The sequence below is a fragment of the Poeciliopsis prolifica genome, unplaced genomic scaffold (genome assembly GCF_027474105.1).
Source record: "Poeciliopsis prolifica strain line A6 unplaced genomic scaffold, Auburn_PproV2 SCAFFOLD023, whole genome shotgun sequence".
In the NCBI taxonomy this organism is placed as follows: Eukaryota; Metazoa; Chordata; class Actinopteri; order Cyprinodontiformes; family Poeciliidae; genus Poeciliopsis; species Poeciliopsis prolifica.
In genome coordinates, this window is record NW_026562398.1 from 2,092,549 (window position 1) to 2,114,943 (window position 22,395).

The 22,395-nt window shown below is 37.3% G+C and overlaps 1 protein-coding gene across 1 annotated transcript in view; it reads left to right on the forward strand.

Annotated features, from left to right (window-relative positions):
* Positions 1–21,515, forward strand: part of LOC129370374 (metabotropic glutamate receptor 7-like) — a 101,727-nt gene extending 80,212 nt beyond the window's left edge. Inside the window, exons 8-10 of the mRNA XM_055046331.1 lie at positions 4,117–5,052; positions 15,011–15,263; positions 20,398–21,515. Coding sequence (XP_054902306.1) covers positions 4,117–5,052; positions 15,011–15,263; positions 20,398–20,447 — 1,239 coding nt within the window. The 3' untranslated portion in view covers positions 20,448–21,515. The remainder of the gene's footprint in view (positions 1–4,116; positions 5,053–15,010; positions 15,264–20,397) is intronic.
* The last annotated feature ends 880 nt before the right edge of the window (positions 21,516–22,395 follow it).

The window sequence follows — 22,395 nt, forward strand, 5'->3', positions numbered from 1 at the left end:
AAAGGCAGAAGAAAGATAATACTATAAGATAATATGAGAATAACAAATATTTGATGAATAATATTACAATTTCTCCAACAGATAGGCAGCAAGGATTTTGAGCCCTTCTTAAATTCTGACATTGTAGGTGTCAGAAAGCTGAGTAAATCATTTCAGGCAGATTTAAAACTCAGTCAAACTTTTCCCTAGAATCCTACTTTTGACTGTGCATTCTTTAAATAGCTTGAGAGTAGATTTTTTTTTTTTTTTAATCGTTTGACAAAGTGTTATTTACATACTTTTTTCTGGCATTGTGCTGAATGAATATGAATTGTTATTGTTCAAATTAGAATATAATAGAAATGACTTGCATGGCCCATCAGCAAGGCAATTCAGGTGTAACAACATCAAGGTGATAGGCAAGTCGAAGGATGTAGTCTTAAATTCTCTCTCACAGAAGTTGTTTGTGCATATTCTTGAAGTATGAATTTTATTGCTTATATTTTCATGATGACTGTAATTACTTGATTAAAAACTTGACTAAATCTTACCACCTGAGTAGAAGTAATTAAAAGTCTGACATGTTGAACCATACTTGTTTTGAAACCAAAGATAAGGATGCCTTGTTAATTTTAGTCATTTAGCTTTTTTTTAATTATAATTCTGCTGAAATGCATTTTTGAAGATCAAAGATTTGCTATTTTCAATTATCCAAGAAATGTAAAAGGAATATTAAGTCAACCCAGAACTTGAGGGAAGACATTTTAAGTTTTTTATTTGTTTTGTTTTTTTTTTTTTGTTTTTTGCTAAAGCTACATGTAAGAGGTTTGCTTTCTTGTGTTGTGCAGTTAAATTTAAGCCATAGAAATGCCTCCTTTGTATGTGTCTTATAATCCAATTTACAGAGCATCAGTTAAGTAGGTGGTCAATCAGTGTAAACCAAGAAACTAATATTGCATTCACGTCTCAATAAAATTCATGTCTGTGGTGCTCAAACTTTTTAAAGTAAAATAAGAATACGTCCATCACACTATGGACAAAGCATTGAAGCATGCTAAATTTAATAATAACCTGAGTTGCTGTGAGTTTTCTGGACATGGACATTGTTACTTTCACAAAAAGCCATGTATATCTGCCCTATGTGCCAGTGCTACACACTCACCTGAATATTGCAGCAACAAAAACAGTATTTAATCTCACTCTGCACAATGTAGACACTTGCCTCACCTTAACGTACCAGATTCTTTGAACTGAAAGCAAAGCTGATAGTATGACCTACTTTCTGGTTGAATCAGTTAATAATTATCTGTCAAAACTGATGGGCACTCACAGAACATTAAAATTACTTTCCCAGACAGTTGGGTTTAAAATATAAAAATAAAAAAAGTGAGCAGGACACTGATATCACAGCAAAACTAATGGGGCATGTCCTAAAAAAAACAGCAAATTATTGTGAATTCAACATTATTGACGTGTTCTATTGAAAGTGTTGGCAAAAAGAAACACTTCATCCAAGTGAGTGACTTATAACATGAAGGTCAAAGACTGACAGAAAAATAAATAATTAAAACACAACAAATTCTTCTGACTAATTGAAGCTATTTTTTATTCATTAAAAATATCCACATAAAACTTTCTCAACAGGAGGGATTAATGAAGTGACCTAGTTTGAGATGGTTTATTATTTCTCAAAGCAGAATGACTGTTCAAACCTCATAATAGAAAATGAAACCACATTAAGAAATCACATTTTGTTTTCCAAATATTTAAGCAGATCATTGTAGCGATACTCATAAGACGTAAGTGTGACCTCAACTTAATTTTAATGGCATTAAATACTTGTATTAGATTAAAGTTTAAATCGTATGAAGGTACCATAATTTCTTAGTCAAAGAAGACACTGAAATTAGAACAACAGTAGTCTTCTAATTTCCTGGAGTTGGTCTCAATGCTCTAACAACAATCATCATCATCATCATCATCACCATCATCATCAGACTTATTACTGTCAGGCATATCACTGTCCTCTTTAGAAGCTGTAACCACAGCAACAACATCTGTAATGTGTTGTAAGTAATGTTATCTATGATTTTTAAAGTATAGTGTAAAATATACTTTATAAATATACTTTATTTATATACTTTATAAATACAATATAAATACAATCCCTACAACTAAATAGATAAAAATCTGCAGTATGTGTGAACATTGTGTTTCAGAAATGTACTACCGAAGACTCTCACGGCCACCAGTTTGGCAAATGTAGCTACATTTTCTTTTAGCAATCACTGCTGCACATTTAGTGTTGATTTCTGAACTGGAACTCTATTTATCAATTGTGGAGTTTCTACATTATGGCATTAATAGATTATTCAAATAAGTGTTGAATTTAATAGGCATTAATCTTCTCTTCTGACAGTTCTTCATCCGTGTGCAGATAGACACACATGGTGTCTTCATTACATCAACCAGTTGGACATTTGTGGTTCATATGTTCAAAAAGGCATTCATTAATTTGTTAATTCATTCATTGATTGCTTCATTCATTCAGAATTATCTCATTTAGTGTGACTTCGTTGTCAGCATCATTCTCCAACCTCTGAGATTAATCAGATGCAGCACGAGAACAATCTTGGTGAATAAAAACAGTCACAATACCACTGTATCAGCAGGAGTTTTAAAACTGCAGTGCATTCCAACTTGGACTTTTGCTGTGTGTGTTATCTAATAAAAACAAAGGGAGTTGTAAAAACCTGTAAAAAAAAAAAAAAAAAAGCTTTGTAAAGTTGAAATTTCTAGAATCAAAATGTGAGATTTATCACTCACTATGACTGTCGTTCATTGAAAGAGAAAATAGAGAATACATCAACAATTTTTCTCTCATTCAATTTTTCACATAACTTCATTCTGTGAAAATGAGGTGACAGTGTTTGCATAATATCAAAAAGCCAGATAAATACACTGTTATGCGAATATGAGTTTGGCTGAAGTCAGCAGTGCTTGTTCCTTATTCGCTGTCATCAGCTTTTGTTTAACTGGAGAGTTTTTTTATGTTAATTACTGCACTTCTCTTTCAAGAAATTTCTGCAGAAGCAAAGATCAATGTGCTACAATGACTCAGTGTTTGTGCTATTGCTCTCTTTTAGCTTCACAACATAGCTAATTTCTTCTCATTTATCGAGCTAATAACTGATACCAGAATTTCTTGTGAGTGCTCCAAAGGCAGCCTAAGTACCGCTGGTGAAACCTTTTACCACAGTATCGAAAACTATGGTTGTACCGATCATGAGGGGATCTGGAGTATTTGCGACACTTTCAGTTAAAAATGTTGAATCAGTCATGTTGGTGTCAAATGTAAGCAGGTCCCCAGTCTGTTGGAGATCAAGCAATTTATTTTAGTATCACATATCTTACTGTTGATGTTAGATTTTTGCTTAATTCTGTTGATGTTCTGAATTGCTGTGAAGCTCATTGAGAGAGCTTTTATCCTCCTGGTGCTTTTAAAGCCAAAGTTTGAAGCATGTTCAAAATAAATCAAAAGATCTGCTCAGAGTGGTATAAATTTATTAATGCCTTTGCAAAATATGTAAATCCACCCCTCTGTTGCGTTTTAGTTTGACTTGTATGTTTCAACTCTGGCGTGATCTTAAATCATAAAACACCTCAAGCCCTTTGTGTTTATGACATTCTCACAGTGTTTGCTGCTAATGTTTCCTGCATTTTCCTTTTCATGACAAGATTCTGAATAGAAATGACGTATAGTTGAATGGTAGCATTTTACAAAACCAAATCCCATTCTCCTTCCTCCTCATCACGTATTTCATACCTCACCGGGTCTTGTATTAAACCTTAATGTCTTTTGCATTTCACATTTATTTTTACTTCGCTGAACAAAGGTATTCTCTGTTGCTATGGTGATTTCAATTACTTTCAAGTATTAGAAAAGGCAATCCCCTGAATAAATTGGCAGGAGAGATCTTGTACTGTATTAATCCTTTCTTTTAGCAGTGGGAGGTTAATGTGTTGTGTTTGAGCTGCATATCGATGCCATGTGTCCAGAAAGTTTTAGATACCTTTTTCAATCTCTTGCATATCTCACAGTCACTAACTCCTCATCCTGTGTCACATCTCTCCCAGCTGGAGGAGCTTCAGTGGCCAGATGGGGAGCAGGAGGTGCCCAACTCCGTGTGCAGCCTGCCTTGCAAAACCGGAGAGAGGAAGAAGAAAGTGAAGGGCATGCCGTGTTGCTGGATCTGTGAGCTGTGTGATGGCTACCAGTACCAGTATGACGAGACCTCCTGCAGATTATGCGCGTACTACATGAGACCCAATTCCAACAGAACGGCGTGCCAGCCCATCCCCATCATTAAGCTGGAGTGGCACTCTCCTTGGGCAATAATCCCCGTCTTTCTGGCCATGCTTGGAATCATCGCAACCATCTTTGTGATGGCCACATTCGTGCGCTACAATGACACCCCCATAGTGCGGGCATCTGGCAGAGAACTGAGCTACGTGCTGCTAACTGGCATTTTCCTCTGTTACATCATCACCTTTCTCATGATCGCCAAGCCTGATGTAGCCGTGTGCGCCTTCAGGAGGATCTTCCTGGGCCTTGGCATGTGCATCAGCTACGCCGCCCTCCTCACCAAGACCAACCGGATCTATCGCATCTTTGAGCAAGGCAAGCAGACAGTCACAGCCCCTCGCTTCATCAGCCCAACCTCACAGATCGCCATCACCTCCAGCCTCATCTCCGTGCAGCTTCTAGGGGTGCTGGTGTGGTTTGCCGTTGATCCGCCAAACACAATTGTTGACTACGACGAGCAAAAGACAATAAACCCCATGCTGGCTCGAGGAGTCCTTAAGTGTGACATCACAGACCTGCAAATAATCTGCTCTTTAGGCTACAGCATCCTATTGATGGTCACCTGCACCATCTATGCTATCAAGACCAGAGATGTGCCAGAAGACTTCAATGAAGCCAAACCCATCGGATTCACCATGTACACTACTTGCATAGTTTGGCTGGCTTTCATCCCAATTTTCTTTGGCACAGCCCAGTCAGCGGAGAAGGTGAGTCATTTCTTTCTGTTGTGCTTTCTCACTCTGTCACTACCCGTCCCTTTGTATCTCTCCCTTCTTTCTTTCACAATTTTTCTTTTGATTTCTGACAGGACTCGTTATGTTGTGTCCAAACATAAGAGCATGCAAAAGATGAAACAACCTGAAAACACACTGACACACATTTACAGTTGCCTCGCAGAAAAATTAATACTGTTTCAACCTTTTCTCATCTTGTTGCAGAGCAGTCACACTTTAATGTATTTTAGCACACAAGTGTGAAGTGAAAGAAAGCTGAAGAAAATCTGCAGTGTGTCACACATACATGTATGCACGAAAGTATTCCTACCGCCAAAAATAGCATTTGAAATGAGATATATGAAATGAGACTAAGGTTATGGCAAATGTGGCAAAAAAATGAGACACACCCGCATGACCCACAACAACTATGGAGAAACAACATTGATGGCTCAGACTAAAGAATTTAATAGGATAAATTTGTCAATTGTTCACTCAACAACTCTGAGCTTTATGGTACAATGATTTGGATGTTAACTTGTGTAAAGAAAGCCTAAAAAGTCATTTCCCATTAATGATTATGTTTTATTGATCGAGTGACTAATGTTTTGGTGTATTGATTATTCTAAAATACTTATTTTCCACCAAAATGTTTCTAAATGGTTTGTTTGCATCTAAGGAAATGTAAACAAATATAATAAAATAAAGTTTGCATTTTAATTTGGTCTCACCAACGGAACAAAAACAATTAAAGCTAAGATCTCATAGTTTTTATATTTACAAAAAAAAAAAAAAAAAACAGTGGATTTTCAGAATGCCAAGTGACAGAATGACCTAGACCGATGTTAAATCTGATAATTGATGTTCACAGACACTCTCCGTCTAATTTGAACAAGCTTGAATTTTGTGAAAGAAAAGTAAAGTGTTCACATGTTCAAATTGACATACCGGTACCCCCAAAATTTGGTCACTGTAGTTGGTTTTACTAAGTATTAGCTCACGGTGACCGGATATAAATTCAATAAACACATTGCATTTTATTTATCAAGAAATTTGACAAAAGATGCATAATTTTTCTTCCAGTATACAACATGTGCATTTCTTCGTTTTACACAATTGTCATTGTGACAAAGGTTCAGCCATATAGATCCTTTGTGGGACACAGTAGAGTCTACATGGATGATGACTGCTCTGACCGGTGCAGCAACCCACACTTGATTCTCGACTGTATGAAGGGGGTCTGTGAAAGTGGTGGAGGAGAGGATGTCAAACACCAAATTCTTGGAGCGCCTGAGGTGCCATTAGCCTCGTGCTTAGGCCCAGGGCTCAGCATATACTATTATTGCTTTCATCGGGAGAGGCAGACAGGCAAATGGAGGTGGAAGAGGAGGATGATGAGGACCTAGAGGAGAAGGAAAATGTGGAGAATGGGGGTGGAGTTGGGAGGGTGAACACAGTCCGTCTTTTGACAACTGCACTCAACGAAGCATTTGACATAGTGTGCTGCTGCAGTTGATTGAGAGGATGACATTCTGACCTTCTGTGTTAGTCACTGCTTATCCGGGCTGTGGCTGAGCAGCATACAGATGCATTCATCTGCTTTGACTCGCGTGCCGCTTGGCGAAATTCATAGTTACATGACGGAGCCAAAGGGAAGTTTTCCACCGGTAGAATATCAATGCAGACAGGAAAGTGTTACTCCTAACCTTTTGAGAGACACACCGCTCAATATCCTTCCTGCTAAGCTCCCGCTTGAGATAGATCAGAAACTGATTTTCCTCATCTCAATTTGTGGCTGATTTCATAGATGAATTACACCCTCAGCAGCGATTAGGAGTTCATTATGTTACTCACGGCAACTAGTGAAGCAGTAATGTGTTTATCTTTCCCCTTTATGCAGTTAACTCTTTCTTCACATGCTGATCTGGATCACAGCACAGTATCTCTGAGTATCGCTAGGTCTTCAGTGAGTGTCATTCTCAGCCACTGATAGTGAGAAGTGCCTTTGCACATGTTAACAGCCAAACCCACTGAGGTCTTAAGAGATTTTGTATATTCTCGTTTCAGTCTACATGTGCTAAAGTTTTCAATGTGCATTTTTAACATGCCTTTTGTTTTGAAAGTATTCTCTGCTTCATAAGTTCCCAAATTATCCCTCTTCTTAATTGTGAGAGTAAAGAATTAGTCTAATTAGAGGTTAGATTCGATTGATGATGTGTGCATTTGTTAGTGTGTAAACTTGCACAAATTAATGTTGCGCATTTGACGGTGGTCTTGCTCTGTAAGTCTCTTGCCTGTGTTGTATTTTTATGTGCAGATGTGAATCAACACCCACTCAGACATGAGTAATCTCACTCACACCAGGCTGTCTAATATCAAATGATTTATAAAACCCAAAACTCACCATGCCAGCTGCCTCTGGCAGCCCCTACTTTTCAGCCACTCCTAATTGCCCAAGCACTATGTTGTAACCAAAGATCCAACCAACCAGATGGATAAATTCACAAAGCATTTTTTCTACAACATTAAACATAAACATTAGACATAAAAGTTCTTCAAAAGAAAAAGATAACTATTCTACTTTTGTTTTATCAGTGCAGGTTCTGAGCTGGTGAGGTAATTCTCAAAAGTGTCAGAAAAAACATCTGATTGGAATAATGATGTCAGAATGGTGGTTATGAATCAATATACTTCATAATTCATGTCAGTGGAATGATGTATCCCTTTAATGAAAGATAAAAATGATAACTTTTTAATTTTTAGATTTTTTTGTTATCCAATCTTTGTAACAACAGTTCTTGCCTTGAGAATATGAAAGTACTTTTTTCTGTCTGAAACATACGATTTTTGCTATATGAGTAGAGGCAGATATTGTTGTTTGCAAACAAATACATTTATAAACATTTAATGCCACTAAATGTATTTATACATTTTCTCCTGTAAACATACTATGCTGATGTCCATTTTTAACATACTTTTTCCCTGACTTTGATTACCTCATTAACTTTAAACGAAGAGAAATGTTCTGAAACGCTTACAAAAGAACACATAGGTTAAGGGGTGTACATCAAATCTGAGTTTGGCGCATTTCTCAGTTCTGAAGTTACAGTTTGGCATGTCTTTATATAAGAGTTTTGGTTATTAGGTCTTGACACTCTATTGAAAACTCTTACTGCAAAGACAGAAACTGTTTCTTGAATTTCCCTGTTAGCACAGATCAAGCTGAAAAAGACATCTAAGACTGACTGACAACAATAGATTAAAGCAGCATAATAGAAGCATCCACAACATTTAAACCTTTTGGATTCCCTCTTGAAAACAGAAATGGTGACTGACAGACAAATTAATTAATTTGGAAACACTGTCAGAATACTGCACATTTTGCATGCATCTCTTCTCCACCGCACCTGAATGAAAAGGATGAGTTACCCCCTCAGCATATCAGCAAGCTTTGAAAAATCCGAGTCATAAATCATTTATTTGATTCATGTTTGATGAAGCAAGGATGCATCGAAAAGTTGCACAGCAGTGCCATTCAAGACTGGAGTTACAGACCCCATGACTAAACATTCGCTGGCTAACCAGGCTGACATTGATATCTCCTGGGATTCTGAAAGTCATTGAACTTACAGGTCCAATTTAACTTTTTCTTAAATGAGTTTAAAAATCTTTTTTTTTTCATTTCCAGTTTCAAACCTAAAACCTTTATTCTGACCAAACCTGATCTGAATGGTTGCAGATTTCACCTTTTTTAAAACACAGAATGTTATTATTTAAATGCATTTTGGCATTAGACTCCTTGTAATTTGCCAACCTTAAAACCTTGAGATATGGACTAGTAAGAACTGGACTACACAACTGTACACTAATATATTCTTAAAACACTATTGTTTTATTGGAAAGCTTTACTTCTTTGTGGAAGCAAATAGTAAGTAAACCCAGTTTCCCCAAAGATATTGCAAAATTTCATTGTCATGAACCCAATATTGTGTATTACCTTGTTTCATGACCTGATCATATGAACTCTGTCTTTCCAATGAAAGACAGAGTTCAATCCCTATTTCTAGAACACATAAACAGTTTTACTCATGGATAGCTTGCCTTCAGTCTTTTTGGACCTACTTATGCTCAGTCAGTTACTTTCTGTTTTCAACTGTGAGAGCCATTGCGTTCTTTTTTTCCTAAAAAGAAATTAGACTTATGTTGTACTTTTCTGACACGCTTTAAAACAAACTTCTCAAAATAAGCATAAATATATTTATTCAAGCCTTTAAAGCCACTGTGTCAAAACGGGATTTGGAAGAGTCGGGTGGTATAATAATTTTTTTTTCCCCGAAGCATAGAGACACTCAAATACAAACACCTCCAACAACTCTATTCTATATTTGCATCAAAGTTAATTTGTCATGAACACTGTTATACTTCCATAAAACTGTTTGTGTTTCTTCAGCTACGAAGGGCTCACAAATTCCTCATTCTCTCTGCAAACAACTGCACTTAAGTGCAAGACTTGACAGTTCCTTCAGAGCTTTCCAGTCTTTCTGTATGAAATTTCCCTGTCTGTCACTTGATTTATGCATGAAACCCTGAGCTAACTGCGAGCAAAAAAGCCAAATGTTTAAAGTAATGGAGAGAGAGAAAGTTAGTAGGTTTGATTTTAACCTGAGTCCTTATTTATTTATTTAGGACAGGAGAGAGTGACATTGGGTTTTACAGCTGTGAACTCAAATTGCGATGACCACCACAATTTTATTGCAGCGTTTAGTGTCTAGCTGAAAAGTGGAATGGACAGTAACATTTTATTTTAAGAATGCAAAAGAAATGCTTTATAAGTCAGCGGGTACCCAAACATTCAGGTGAATCAGTTGGATTTGCTATGTGATACAACTTGTATATAACCATGCAATGTTGCTTTCTTGTAAAGTGAATGGTAATTTATGTGCTGCATCAATAAAACTCCCTCCTTTAGAAAGTCAAATTCAAGCCCTAAAGTGTTATTTAATTAAACGGTAGTAGTCTCTTTGAGGTAAACTTCAATGTGAGAAGGTATTTAGTCATTATCCACCCAGAGAGGCTGTGCTGCCTTCCCACGCTGCATGAAACTAATAGCACTTGATCAAACTGATTGATTATCAGGGTTGTTGGTTTGGATGTAATCCTCAGCTTTGCAATCTTGCAGTATTCTCATTTCAATAGAGTGTCAGCTTTTGGAGGACATTTGCTTCCATATAGATGGATAGCTTCCTCCTCTGCTGCACCAGTACAAAATCCGTTTTAAAAAGGATTTTGTTTTCTCCAAAGCATTGTATTTTAATCAGCGTTCCTTTATTAAACGTCCTTGAACTTGATGTTCAAGGATTTGATTGACTATTACTGATTATCCGTGTCCTGCCATCTACAATTTTGTCTGATTTAAGTTTTTTTTTTCAATAACCTTTCTGCAAAATATACAAATTACTTTGTTTAAACTGGTAATTACAATAAAACAAACAATACAAGTAAACTAATTAAAATTACAAATGTACTACCATTTGATTATTAGCATATGTCCTTAAATTGTACCTAATCAATATTACATTAAAAATAAGCCACTTTAAAGACTTTGCTGTCTCCCTCTTGATACAGTCACATTTTGAAAAAGTAGCAGGTTTAATCTTTCAGGCATTTAATGGACAGAAAAATAAGTCTGATGTTTTTTTTTTTTCAGTAGTGGTTGAGTTGTAGTTGAGCTCCCAATCAATGTAAATTGACAGGATAACGATCACAGACTATGTTCTGATATTGCCATCAGTGTATTAAAAATTTTCAATGCAATTTCCAGGACAATAATGCTCACAGAAACACCTCTGGTTCTGTGAACTTTAGCTCTGTTTGATCGACATCATCGATATCTGGGAAGTACTTTCTCAGATCGGGCTGAGAAAAGTACCCAAACATGTAGGTAACCGTAAGCAGCAAACAGCAGGTGCCTCCTCAACACAGGGCGTGCCAAATCCTCACCGGCTGCTGCTGCCAATCTGATCCAACCAACTGTATTTATAATGCAGTTTAACAACCACAGTGGACTAAAGTGCTGTTCAGAAAATCAAAATCAAAATAAAAGAGTAAAATACAAGAGATTTAGAGACATAAAAGAGCTATGCAATTTCAACAATTAGAAAACAGCATAAAAAAATAAATACGAATGATATATTCAGCATCTCCTTGGAGGTGAGGGTGTAAGTGGTACCACAAAAAATAAAAACATCACCTTTGTCCTTTTCTCGTTAAAATTTTAAAAGTTTATAGCCCTTGTTTATGGCTCCAAGAAAGCAATACAAAACTCTTTCAGTGTGTAACTAAGTGAAAAAAGGCACTTTTGTGTGTGTGTGTGTCCCTCTTCAAATGCTGCCCCGGGCAACTTTTGTCCATATAAAAAAACACTACTGGAAACACAAACATAAACTTCAGAGCATGCAAACCATTTTCTTTTAACATGACTGTCTAATTTAAATACCCAGTGATGTAAAAAAGCAAAATAAATACATGAAATAAATAAAAAATTCAAGAGGATTAAGTGAACTCTATGCCATTGATATTTACACTGTCTTTCCTTTCTATTAGGTAGTCACTCTGAATGGAAAGACTTGTGATACTTACATTTTGAGTAGTTTCAAGATTTTATAAGTCTGGCCCCTTTTGCTCTAGTTATTAACTTCAGCCTCTGGGTCCATTCTATCGAAATTACACCAATGAAGACTCAAAGAGCATTATCTAATGGGAGGAAAACATTCACTGCTTGTTGTATAACCTTTAATCAGCACCTCTCTTGAAAGATCGTTAACTATCCCTCTCAGGCGACTTACTCAGCTTGTTTTGACTTTTACTGACCTACACCAACAAGTGTTCAGGGAGTTAATCTGTCACAATCCTTTAAAGCACTGCTCCTAAAAGACAGAGATGAGGGTTCAAACCCAGGAGAGCCCATTCACACAAAAAGCATTGTCTGCAATATGTGACGGGGCTTTGCAGCACAAAAGCCACCAAGAGTTATTCATGACATGAGCTGGTTTTTAAAAAGTAGGCCACCCAAAACAACCAGAGACATCCAGGTAGCTGAGTGGAGACTGCAAATCCCCTGGATTCATTATTTAAGCATGCTCTGACGGGCCAGAGAGCATCCTAATTGTCACTTACTGAATCAAGTCGTTATCACTGTGTGCATTTATAGTACTAAACCATACTCAACTAAATTGCCTTTGCAGTGCTTGGGTCCCGGGTGGGTCTAATTATGAGAAACACCCTCATCAGCTTTTTGCAGAGATGGAAGATGCACGCTTTGTTGCGGCTCAATGTTGGCATTTGGTTTGTCAATGAGATGTAAAATTTAAAAGCAGGCGTTTGATTCCTGATGAGGACTTTAATAAATCATTATGCCGTCTATAAATAGAGTGTTGCCGAGGAGTCATGAAAATGACTTCATGTAATTATTTATGTTAAAGCAAAAGGAATTAATTATAAATGTTCTGTGACAAGCTAAACATTGGAGTGGTAGCAGAGAGGAGGCTATGAATTTGGGTCAAGCTCACAGAAGGAGCGCTTAAAAAAAGAAATCCTGTCTGTGTGATTAGAGACGGTGAGAAAAAAGGATTTGCGCTGATATGTTTACATGTCTGTGTGTGTGCCTGCTCATGTGTAGCAGTATTAACAAGGGTGAAAGCCCATATTCTCACATTTTAATTTATTTTTTTTAGTTTGCTGCTGTTTACACATTTTAGCTTGAGCAATGAGAGAAAACACACACTTATTGTTTCGTACTGTTTGGATTTAGTTCGATCACAAACTCAGATCTGATAGGTTCAGCAGCGCAGGTTCTACGATTACCTGCTGCCAAGCATACAAAACAAAAACAAGATGATTCTCTGCTTGATAGCTTGTGTGTGCTCTAAAATTTAACCATAAGTAAAACCAATTTAAAGCTAAGACATTGCATCCTTTCAGCTTAAGAGCAGCAGAACAGAGTGCAGAACTGTGATATTTATACAGTTATAAATGCATGGTATACCAGGCAGATCACTGCCTCTGAAAGTGCTCCACAGCCAGGCGGGGAGACTGTGAAAGGAAATGCGAGAAATTCATTGCACCAGCATGTTGATGTTAAGCATCTGAGGAAGTTTCTTTCTTTTTTCTTTTTTTTTTTTAGATTAAAAGACAAGAGCATGCCTCACACATAAATGAGACTAGTGTGATCAAAAAATTATCATTAATGATATCTACCAAAATAGAATGTATGCAAATGGTGACATTTCTCCCCCTCTCTTGCTGATTCAATGAGCATGTTGCCTCTGCAAATACGCGGTGGTGGATAATGTGTTTACAATTGTACGCTCATCCCATTTTCGTTGACTGACAGAGAGGCGGTGTATAAATGATATCTGCTGCTTTCAAGTGCAGTAGATTAGTGAGGAAGCTCTTGAAACAATAATGCCCTCTTCTTGATGTTATTCATCCTCCTCTAGGACACTTAAAAGTAAGGAGAGGGATCTTGCATGACTGCCGATGCAAGGTCTCTACAGGCTCTCTAGAATCGACATATTTTAATGAAGTTGAAGTTTAAAATTCGAGATATGGAGCTGATATGGGTTATGCAATCCCGCAACTACAAGTTACCATTGTAAACTATACATATACATTTGTATATAAAACTATCACGTGAGCCCTTTATAAGAAGGTTGTGCTGGGAGCATCCCATATCACATATCTGGAAACCTTATAAATAATCTGGTTTTGATTAACTGTGGAGTGTTTTTTTCAGAATGCTGCAGTCGGTTTGTTGAAAGCAACAGAAGAAAACAAATGTTGACCTGCTGTGAACTGCAGAATCAGCTTCCCTAGGTCCGATTTAGCCTTTTATTGTACAGCACAAGAATATTCATTAACAGGCAGCCAGCAGCAAAAGCTGCTGGCTGAGGAGTCACTGTTGCAAAATAGAACATGGGAAAAGGAAAAGAGTGTGCATCCTGACAGAAAAGGATCTTTATCTGACAGTGTGGTCCATCAATCAAGTCAAAAGGAAACAGAATGATTCGACAGAGGTCATGTAAGGGCATTTTTCATACAGTCATGGCAGTGCTACTGCTATTGGCTTTTAAAGCCCTCGGTCTTCTCAGTCGTGAGTGAGTAGCTGCAGGTCAGACTTTAATAAAGGCTTCTGCATCTCTACTGAATGCATCACTGCTCCCGTGTGACACACAAATAATAACCATGACAGCATATAAAAAAACAGAACTTTATTACAAGTATAACACTTCTTATAATATCAAAAATGGTACCTTATTTGCAGGTGAGGATCAATAAATAAGAATATCAAAATTAATAAGAGGATTCTAATTCAAAGTAATTATAGATTAATTGATTTCAGAGCAATACATTTGAAGTGTTTATTTAGATCATTATGACTTTCAGTCCATAGTTCATTTCTTCAGAAAATTATAACAATATAAGGCTTAGTGGAAGAAAAGGAAAGAAAAGAAAAGAAATGAAGAAAAAAGATGTGCATGTGTTGTATAAAAAGTTGTAATGAATCTATGAAATACATAAGTTAAATTATTTCAATTGAGTCACAGAAAAAAATATTTATTTTCTAATATATTTACATTTCTAAAAGAAATTACCTTCTACAGTTAAGAAAGAAACAAACCAATAAGATTCTCCTTTGCTGCAACCCTTCCATGTTTACACATGATGTGGACTGAATGCTGTTTTTGAATTTTATCTCTTGAAGATACTCAGGAATGAATCTGCAGATGTACAGCATCCACTGATGTTTTGATTTGACATTTTTACGGTTTAGATTTGACACTTCACCTACCGCAAAGAGTAGCCAATCAAAATTTGATTAATGTTGCACACTTCACAGAAGAGTAACAAATTATGTTTCATGTATTTTTCTCTTATCTGTTTTTCCTTCCAGCTGTACATTCAGACAACCACCCTGACCGTCTCCATGAACCTCAGTGCCTCAGTCGCACTGGGCATGCTCTACATGCCCAAGGTGTACATCATTATCTTCCACCCTGAGCTGAACGTGCAGAAGAGGAAGCGTAGCTTCAAGGCTGTGGTCACCGCTGCCACAATGTCATCCCGTCTGTCTCAGAAACCCAGTGAGAGGCCCAACGGCGAGGCCAAGACTGAGCTGTGTGAGAACCCCGCTGCTGACCCCATGAGTGAGTACACAACATAAAGGTCACTCTGTAAAGACTTGAAGACACACAAGTTTTCTTAAGTTTATATTTACCTAAAATTTATAACAAAACTTTTCCTCAATGCTTTATAATGCAGATTGATAAAAGATTACTTCCACCAATGAATGGCGTGAGTGTGTAGAAAAAAAGCATAATATGAAAGTTATGAGCATTTGATTGATATCAGGTAATTGCCATGACCATTAATATTGACATCTTCCACCATGAGCTGAACGTGCTCCGGGTGCTTAATGACATCAGCCCAGGTTTAAGTATTGGAGTGATAAAATATCCACCCAAAAAATACCAATTCCAGTCAATACCAATGTTAGTTTGATATAATCAAAATAATTTGTACATCCGCTTCACATTATTTATATTGCAGCTTCTTGTTTGTCCTGAAAGAGTTAATGAAGACAGTGATAGCAGGAAATGATACCAAACACGAATCCCCAAGAGTTCAGATCTGAGCTGTAGATATGGATTAGATGTGCATTTGTTTTTCTTTTCTTTTAAATCCTACCTCAGATTTTCTCCATATTTCCTTTTCTTCACTAGAAAATCAATTCCTCTGACTTAATTGGATGCTGGAATCATATTCCATATCCTTTGCAGAGAGCCAAGTTATCTTAAATCCTGATAAATGGCAAGACGTTTTGCCCAAGTTCATGACAGCGAGCGTGGGAGAAGATGACGGCCTTGCTCCGAGGAGGATTTAAAATAATTTTAAAAAAAGAAACTAGACCCTGTCACTTAAAAATGAGCCAGATAATCTGTTTCTGTTGCTGTGTGTTACTCATGCCAACCTTCAACTGAAACAGTAAGCATGATCCTATTAGCAAAGATAATACTGGGTATTTGTAGGTGAGCAAGGCAGCCTTCGTATTCCCTTATTTGGATGGTGCAGCATTTGTTTTGGATGAGAAACAGGAAAAAAAATACTAGAAAGAGTTTCAAAGAAAACTTAAAACCTGCATTTCAGACACACTTCGCAGAGGAAGCCGTTTGCTCATCTTTAACTGTCAGGGACGGAGACAGAGAAGATTGACAGCCCATGCAAATCTCACATCATGGCTTTCAAGGTCTCCCTTTCCCCTCGACGCCTCTAATCACGTCAAGCAATCATGGCACCCACAGGTGCGCCGTTCTCTCACCCCCTCTTTTGAATTATGCTTCTGAGGTAAAAGATTTTTTCAGGGAATTTCTCCAAGCAGTTGTCATACTCATCTGTTATGAGCACAACGCGTTCGGGTGTGTCTGTGCAACTGCGAGGGTGCGTGTCTCGGTGCCAAGCGGAATGTGCGAGGTGAACACATGTAAGTCAGGGAACTGGGCGAGTGTGTCAATGGAAGGAGAACAGATCCCCGCATTTCACACATGTGGCTCATTGACTGGATACAAACCCTGAACCGAGGGTAAAATCATAACATCTGTTGCAGTAGCACATTAAAAAGTCCCCGAGCAGGACGTGTAACCTCTGGAGGGAAGTCCCAAAAGTACACAATGTCATCTGTTCTGTGCGTCTCTAACCTTCTGCCTCTGCTGCATGAATATTTCCTCACCTCGTCCCCCTACCCTGCGCAATCTCTCCTTCTTTTCACCCTTCTTTTTTAGCAACAGTGGAAGTGACATTCATTAATGGCGAATTTATGTGCATGACCGCCCTGAAACCTGAACTGTGCCTCGACCATCCCAGGAGACTGTCCGTCAGTTCCTGTAACCGTCAGAGTGCCAACCACCTCCCCTCCAGCCCCCATCAGGCCGGCACGAGATGACTCAGAGTGATTTATAGGATTCAGAGCATTAGCAGTTTTTCAGATTTACATTGGTATTGATAAGGTGTAATATCTTCATGATTACGGCTCTCAAACAGAAGCATTTGCTCTGTAATTCTGCTGAATTGATTCTGTGTCGAGCACAATTTTTCCCAATGGGGATGTGTGTCTTTGTGTATGTGCATGTGTGTGGAGGCCTTAATTCTTTTTAGATTGAATTTATTCAGCAAGGAATAACGCTGTAATAAAACTGTGTAACAAAAGCCAAAATCATACATAATAGAAGGTGCATGGTGAGACAACATAATAAGCTTTCAAATGTAAAAAAAAATTAAAAAATTATGGGATTGTAAAGGCAAATGAATCAGTCCTGGACCTGTAAACACGGGCTAAAATGTCTCCCCCTCCAAAAATCGTCTTGAACAGTTTTAATGGTAACCAGCGAGAGCCTGTTGTACACTTGCTAATGTTTTATTCATCATACTTGCAGGCTGAGACTACAAAATCCAGCTGTAAAGAAATGGTGAGACTTTAATTGTGTAGCTCCTGGGGACTGGTTTCCATAGCAACATTGACACAGCAGAATGGGAATTAAGAGGAACGAGTGTGATGAAGGTTTACATACTGAGTGACCTGCCACAGACTCACTTCACTGAACAAGCAGAAACATATTGTGCCTTGCAAAAGTATTTGCACGCTTTGAACTTTCCTGTTTCTTTACTGAGATTAGATATGATAAAACAACAGCGTAGGGCACAATTGTGATTTATAAAAATAATTGCTCCACGCACACAGATCTGAATGTGAGGTGTATGTTTCTATTTAAAACCCCAATTACTCTGACACCCTGGAATAAAACTGAGGACGCGTTCATCCGTGTGTAACTTCATCTCAAAATTGATACAGCCGCAGAGATTTGTTAGAGGAAATTGGTGAATAAAAATAATTATGAAAACCAAGAAACACAACTGGCAGGTTTGGTAGAAAACTGTTGAGAATGCTTCAAGTGGGGTTAGGTCAAAATGGACGGCACTAAATAGAGGCCAGTCCTGGAAACAAACACTTTTGAGGCTGTAAAAGACTTTAGACTTGGATGAAGGTTCACCTCCCAGCAAAACAATAGCCAAAAACATACAACCTCAGCTCTGGAAAGGTTTAGTTAAAAATATATTTATATGTTTGAATGTCTCAGTCAAAGTCCAAACTTCAATCCAATTGAGATTCTACATAAAGATTTGAAAATGGATGTTCACCAAAACTCCCCATCCAGTCTGATGGACTTCAAAACATTCAATCTCCAGTTGTGCAAAGTAAAACATATCGAGAGACAAAAAGTGGTGCTAGCAAACTATTGAATACAAGCCACACTTTTCAGACTCTCTCTTTCACTCTCTCCATATATATATATATATATATATATATATATATATATATATATATATATATATATATATATATATATATATATATATATATATATATATGAATCTGAAAATTTTTAAAGGTTTTGTATCTTTGCAATGTTGACCTGCTGATTAGATTTACAGTCAATTTCCTCACATGAATAATAGATTCTACACCAGTTTTCTCAAACTTCAGTCTGGGCTCCTGCTCCCACATCCCTTTCCTAACACACAATCAAACATCTTCAAGATGCAACAACGGAAGAATAATTCTGATTTATCATTTATTTATTTTAAATATTTTTAAGTTGACATTTGCCTTTCATAAAAACTAAAAGCCACCTTGATCTTCCACGTCTATTTCCAGGAATTAAATGTCAGTTTCTCTTGTAGCAACTGGTTACAGGCTTTTGCTTTTATTCTGACAAGGAGCTGAAGACTACTGCATGTACGTGTACTGTAAGAAAGACGAAGCTGAAGCGCTACTACGTTTGATCACTTTGAGTATGGCTTTGCTCCTTTGACAGTTAAAAACCTTTTGTTGTCAACCTCCTAGAAGTTTGTCTTCCATATTAAATCAGCTTGAAGACAGGCAAGTTTATCGCGTCTGAGGAATCTTATGTTCTCTGCATAAATCTAAGGTGTTATACTACTTTTAGGTATAAATGTACTTGTTACCAATTAATAAAACAGGCAACCCATTTTTGTTTGTTGTGTTACAGATTTCAAATAATGAATGTGCTTGTTGATTGCCACTGTGGGTTCTCAGAGTCAGCACCTTTTGATAAAAATGTACAAAGTAATAGTTAATTTGTAAAATACTTTTAATTGCAGAAACAGAACAACTTGTAAAATGCTGCTGTGTCTGCTTTAGCATTGTTCAATTGCATTAAAGTATTAGCTCACTTATTAGGATATGGCCTTATACACAAATAAATCAAATGGTTTATAGTAACCAGTGCAAACACTGGTTACTATATCCTCAATATGGTTGCCTCCTCCGATGCTGCAATCTTGATTTAATAAAATCAATATTGCAGTTAAAATTATTTCTTGAGATATCCTTTTTGTAGTGCTAAGCTACCATGGCAAATCTAAATGAGCAGTTTCTCCATGTGTTATGTCTGGAGTGTCAAGATAGGACATGATAAAAAACAAAAATGAAAATAAATAAATAAACATAGAAGCACAGCAATTACATTTTTATAAACTCTTTGACTTAAGATAAAAACAGAACCAGTAGTTTTAAACATGCTGCTCACAACAACATTTTGAATGGTAATTGGTCTCCATAAGCTCACCTTCAACTTCTGATGAAAAACTCCCTCACTTACAACCTGCAGCTTGTGAATCACTGTTGTACAGCATCAAGGGGGATATATGAGCTTAAACTGGAAACAATCCGTAGCCTCAGAATTAACTTCTACAGAATTCTAATTCTAATTTATTAAAAAGGTCAGAATGAGGTTGAATGACCTGCAACAATAAAACAAAACATGCTTCCACTCTCTAGGGCTAAACCTCAAATTGGTTCTCATTATGAAAGCTGTGCAGTAGGACACACAAACACAAACGGCATCTGGGCGCTCAGCCATGTTCTGATACGTTTCCATGGTAATGGAGACTGGGATCACATTGCATGCCCTAGCATTTGTTTGGTGCCCACTTTAGTGTTGTTTGTGATTTCTATCACTAGTTAACATCTGAAAATAGAAGCCGAATCTTTCCATGCGGGGAGTGCACGCTGAAATGATATGCTAGTCCAGAAAATATTGCAACTGATTGCACACAGCTGGTGATAAGAATTCACTGCACAGCAGAAAGAGTTCGCCAAAGTGAATGATGTCTGTTTACGATTGCGAGCGCCATTACTTTCTGCTTTTTGTTTCATGTGAGAACGTCCCAAAATAAATCAATTATTTTATGTTCTTTTCGCAGGTCAAGCCACAAAGAAAACGTATGTGAGCTACAACAACCTCAGGATCTGATCTGCTTAGAAACACTTTGTCCTCTGTTTGTGATCAGCAAAAAAAAAAAAAAAAAAGCAAGGAAAGCTGTAGGTTCCAAGAAAGAAAGACAGACAGAGGGTGCAGGCATCCCAGCACATCCTGCGGTACCTATGCACTCCAGGACTGTGGATAGCATCCAACCTTCATTCAGACATGATGCATGAGTCCTAACAGATACGAAAAGAGCGCTGGGCCTGTGTGACTATGTCGGCCCCTCAGAACCTAACCACGGGTTGTAAACTTGTGATGTGGCCCTCTTCTCTTTGTCTGAGGGGGAACGCATTGCCTGCTGAAAAAGGGGGTCACTGTGAAAGAGGACAAACACATAAAGATGAACCGTTGATCTGCTTCAAGAAATTTTCTTTTGAAATGTCATTAAAGCCATATTCTCTTGGGGTGTCCATTATCTGATTTCTGTTTTGTATTGTTTAAGTGATTTTCTTCTGTGCCTCTTTTTTCTCTTGGAGTTGATTTCATTACCTTGAACAGCGATCTCTGCCACACACAGTATTTTTGATTTATCAACTTCAACTCCATTCAGTCCCAGATGATTTTTACCGAGTGATGGGCATTGTGAGTATATTTTTTTTGTAAATATTTGAGAGTATTTTCATGTTTGAAGAGCACAGAAATAGATATCCAGTCTTTGTTCAGTTGGATTTGGATGGTAACTAAAAAGCACCACAAAGTGTCCACTTTGCATGTGCCAATGTATGTCTGTTCTATTTGATGTAAACAAAACAAAACAAAAAAAAACAAAAAAATCAGAAGAAAAATAAATTCAGAAAATGATGATGAGCTTCTGCATCCTTCTGCAGTTTTTTTTTTTTTTTTTTTTTTTATCTTTACCAGATGTGAATTTCGTTAGATTATGGAATATGGCTTTAAAGTGTAACTGGAAGCATGTTTGTTTTATATAGTTTTGTACTGGGTTTATTTTGCCTAATTAAAGTGTGGGAAACAGTTACATCGGAGCAATCATGCAAGTATGTTGTGATGTCTGTCAAATTACCAACATGTAATAAAATCATTTTGTTATTGTTTATACAATCATATTGGACAACATCATAATCTTTTTTATGCATGTGCATAGGACAGTCCCCGTGGACCTACTCTGCTGTGTGTTAGCTGGACATCTTGCAAAATGGTTTAAACTAGGGAATGGATAAGTACAAGCAGGAGCTGTGGTGTTTGTTTCTGAAAGCTGATGGATATCCTACATGCTGCTTGACAGTCTCAGCTCACAGTGGGACATATTAGTGAGCTCACTGAGCAGAAACCAAACCTGACGAGAAGAGGTTCTCTGCACAATCTTTTTACCCCTATCTTTTTTGTGCATCCTCATCCATCTTTATCAAATGCTCTTCTTTAAGGTATCAACTACGGTACCTTGAAAAGCCCTCAATCTTTTATCAGATTTTGTCATGTCAGACACAAACTCTGAATTTGGTTTTTGGGACATTATGCGATAGACCAACAAGTACAAATCTGTGAGGTGGAAGGAAAGTGATTCATGGTTTCCATAAAGTTTTACAAGAAAAAAACTCAGAAAAAAATGCAGTCTCTCTGATGCAATTATACCTGCAAGTCTTTTTTTTGTTTTGTTTTATGTCACTTTAACATAGTCTATTCTTTTAAATACAGCAGTTCCATCCATATTTTGATAATACATGCTTATTTTGATGAAAATTTATTGGCTTCCGCCTCCTGCATCCCCTCAGCATGACGCTACCACCACTACGTTTGGGGATGCTGTTTTCAGTATTTTTTGCCACTCATAACATTTGCTTGTCGGCCAGAGAGTTATGGTCTCATTTGACCCATACATGCTTTTCTCAGTGTTTTCCATTTCCTATGGCAAACAGCAAATTGACGTTTTAAGGTTTTCCGTCAACATCAGAACTATTAGCTGCATCGATGGATGTTG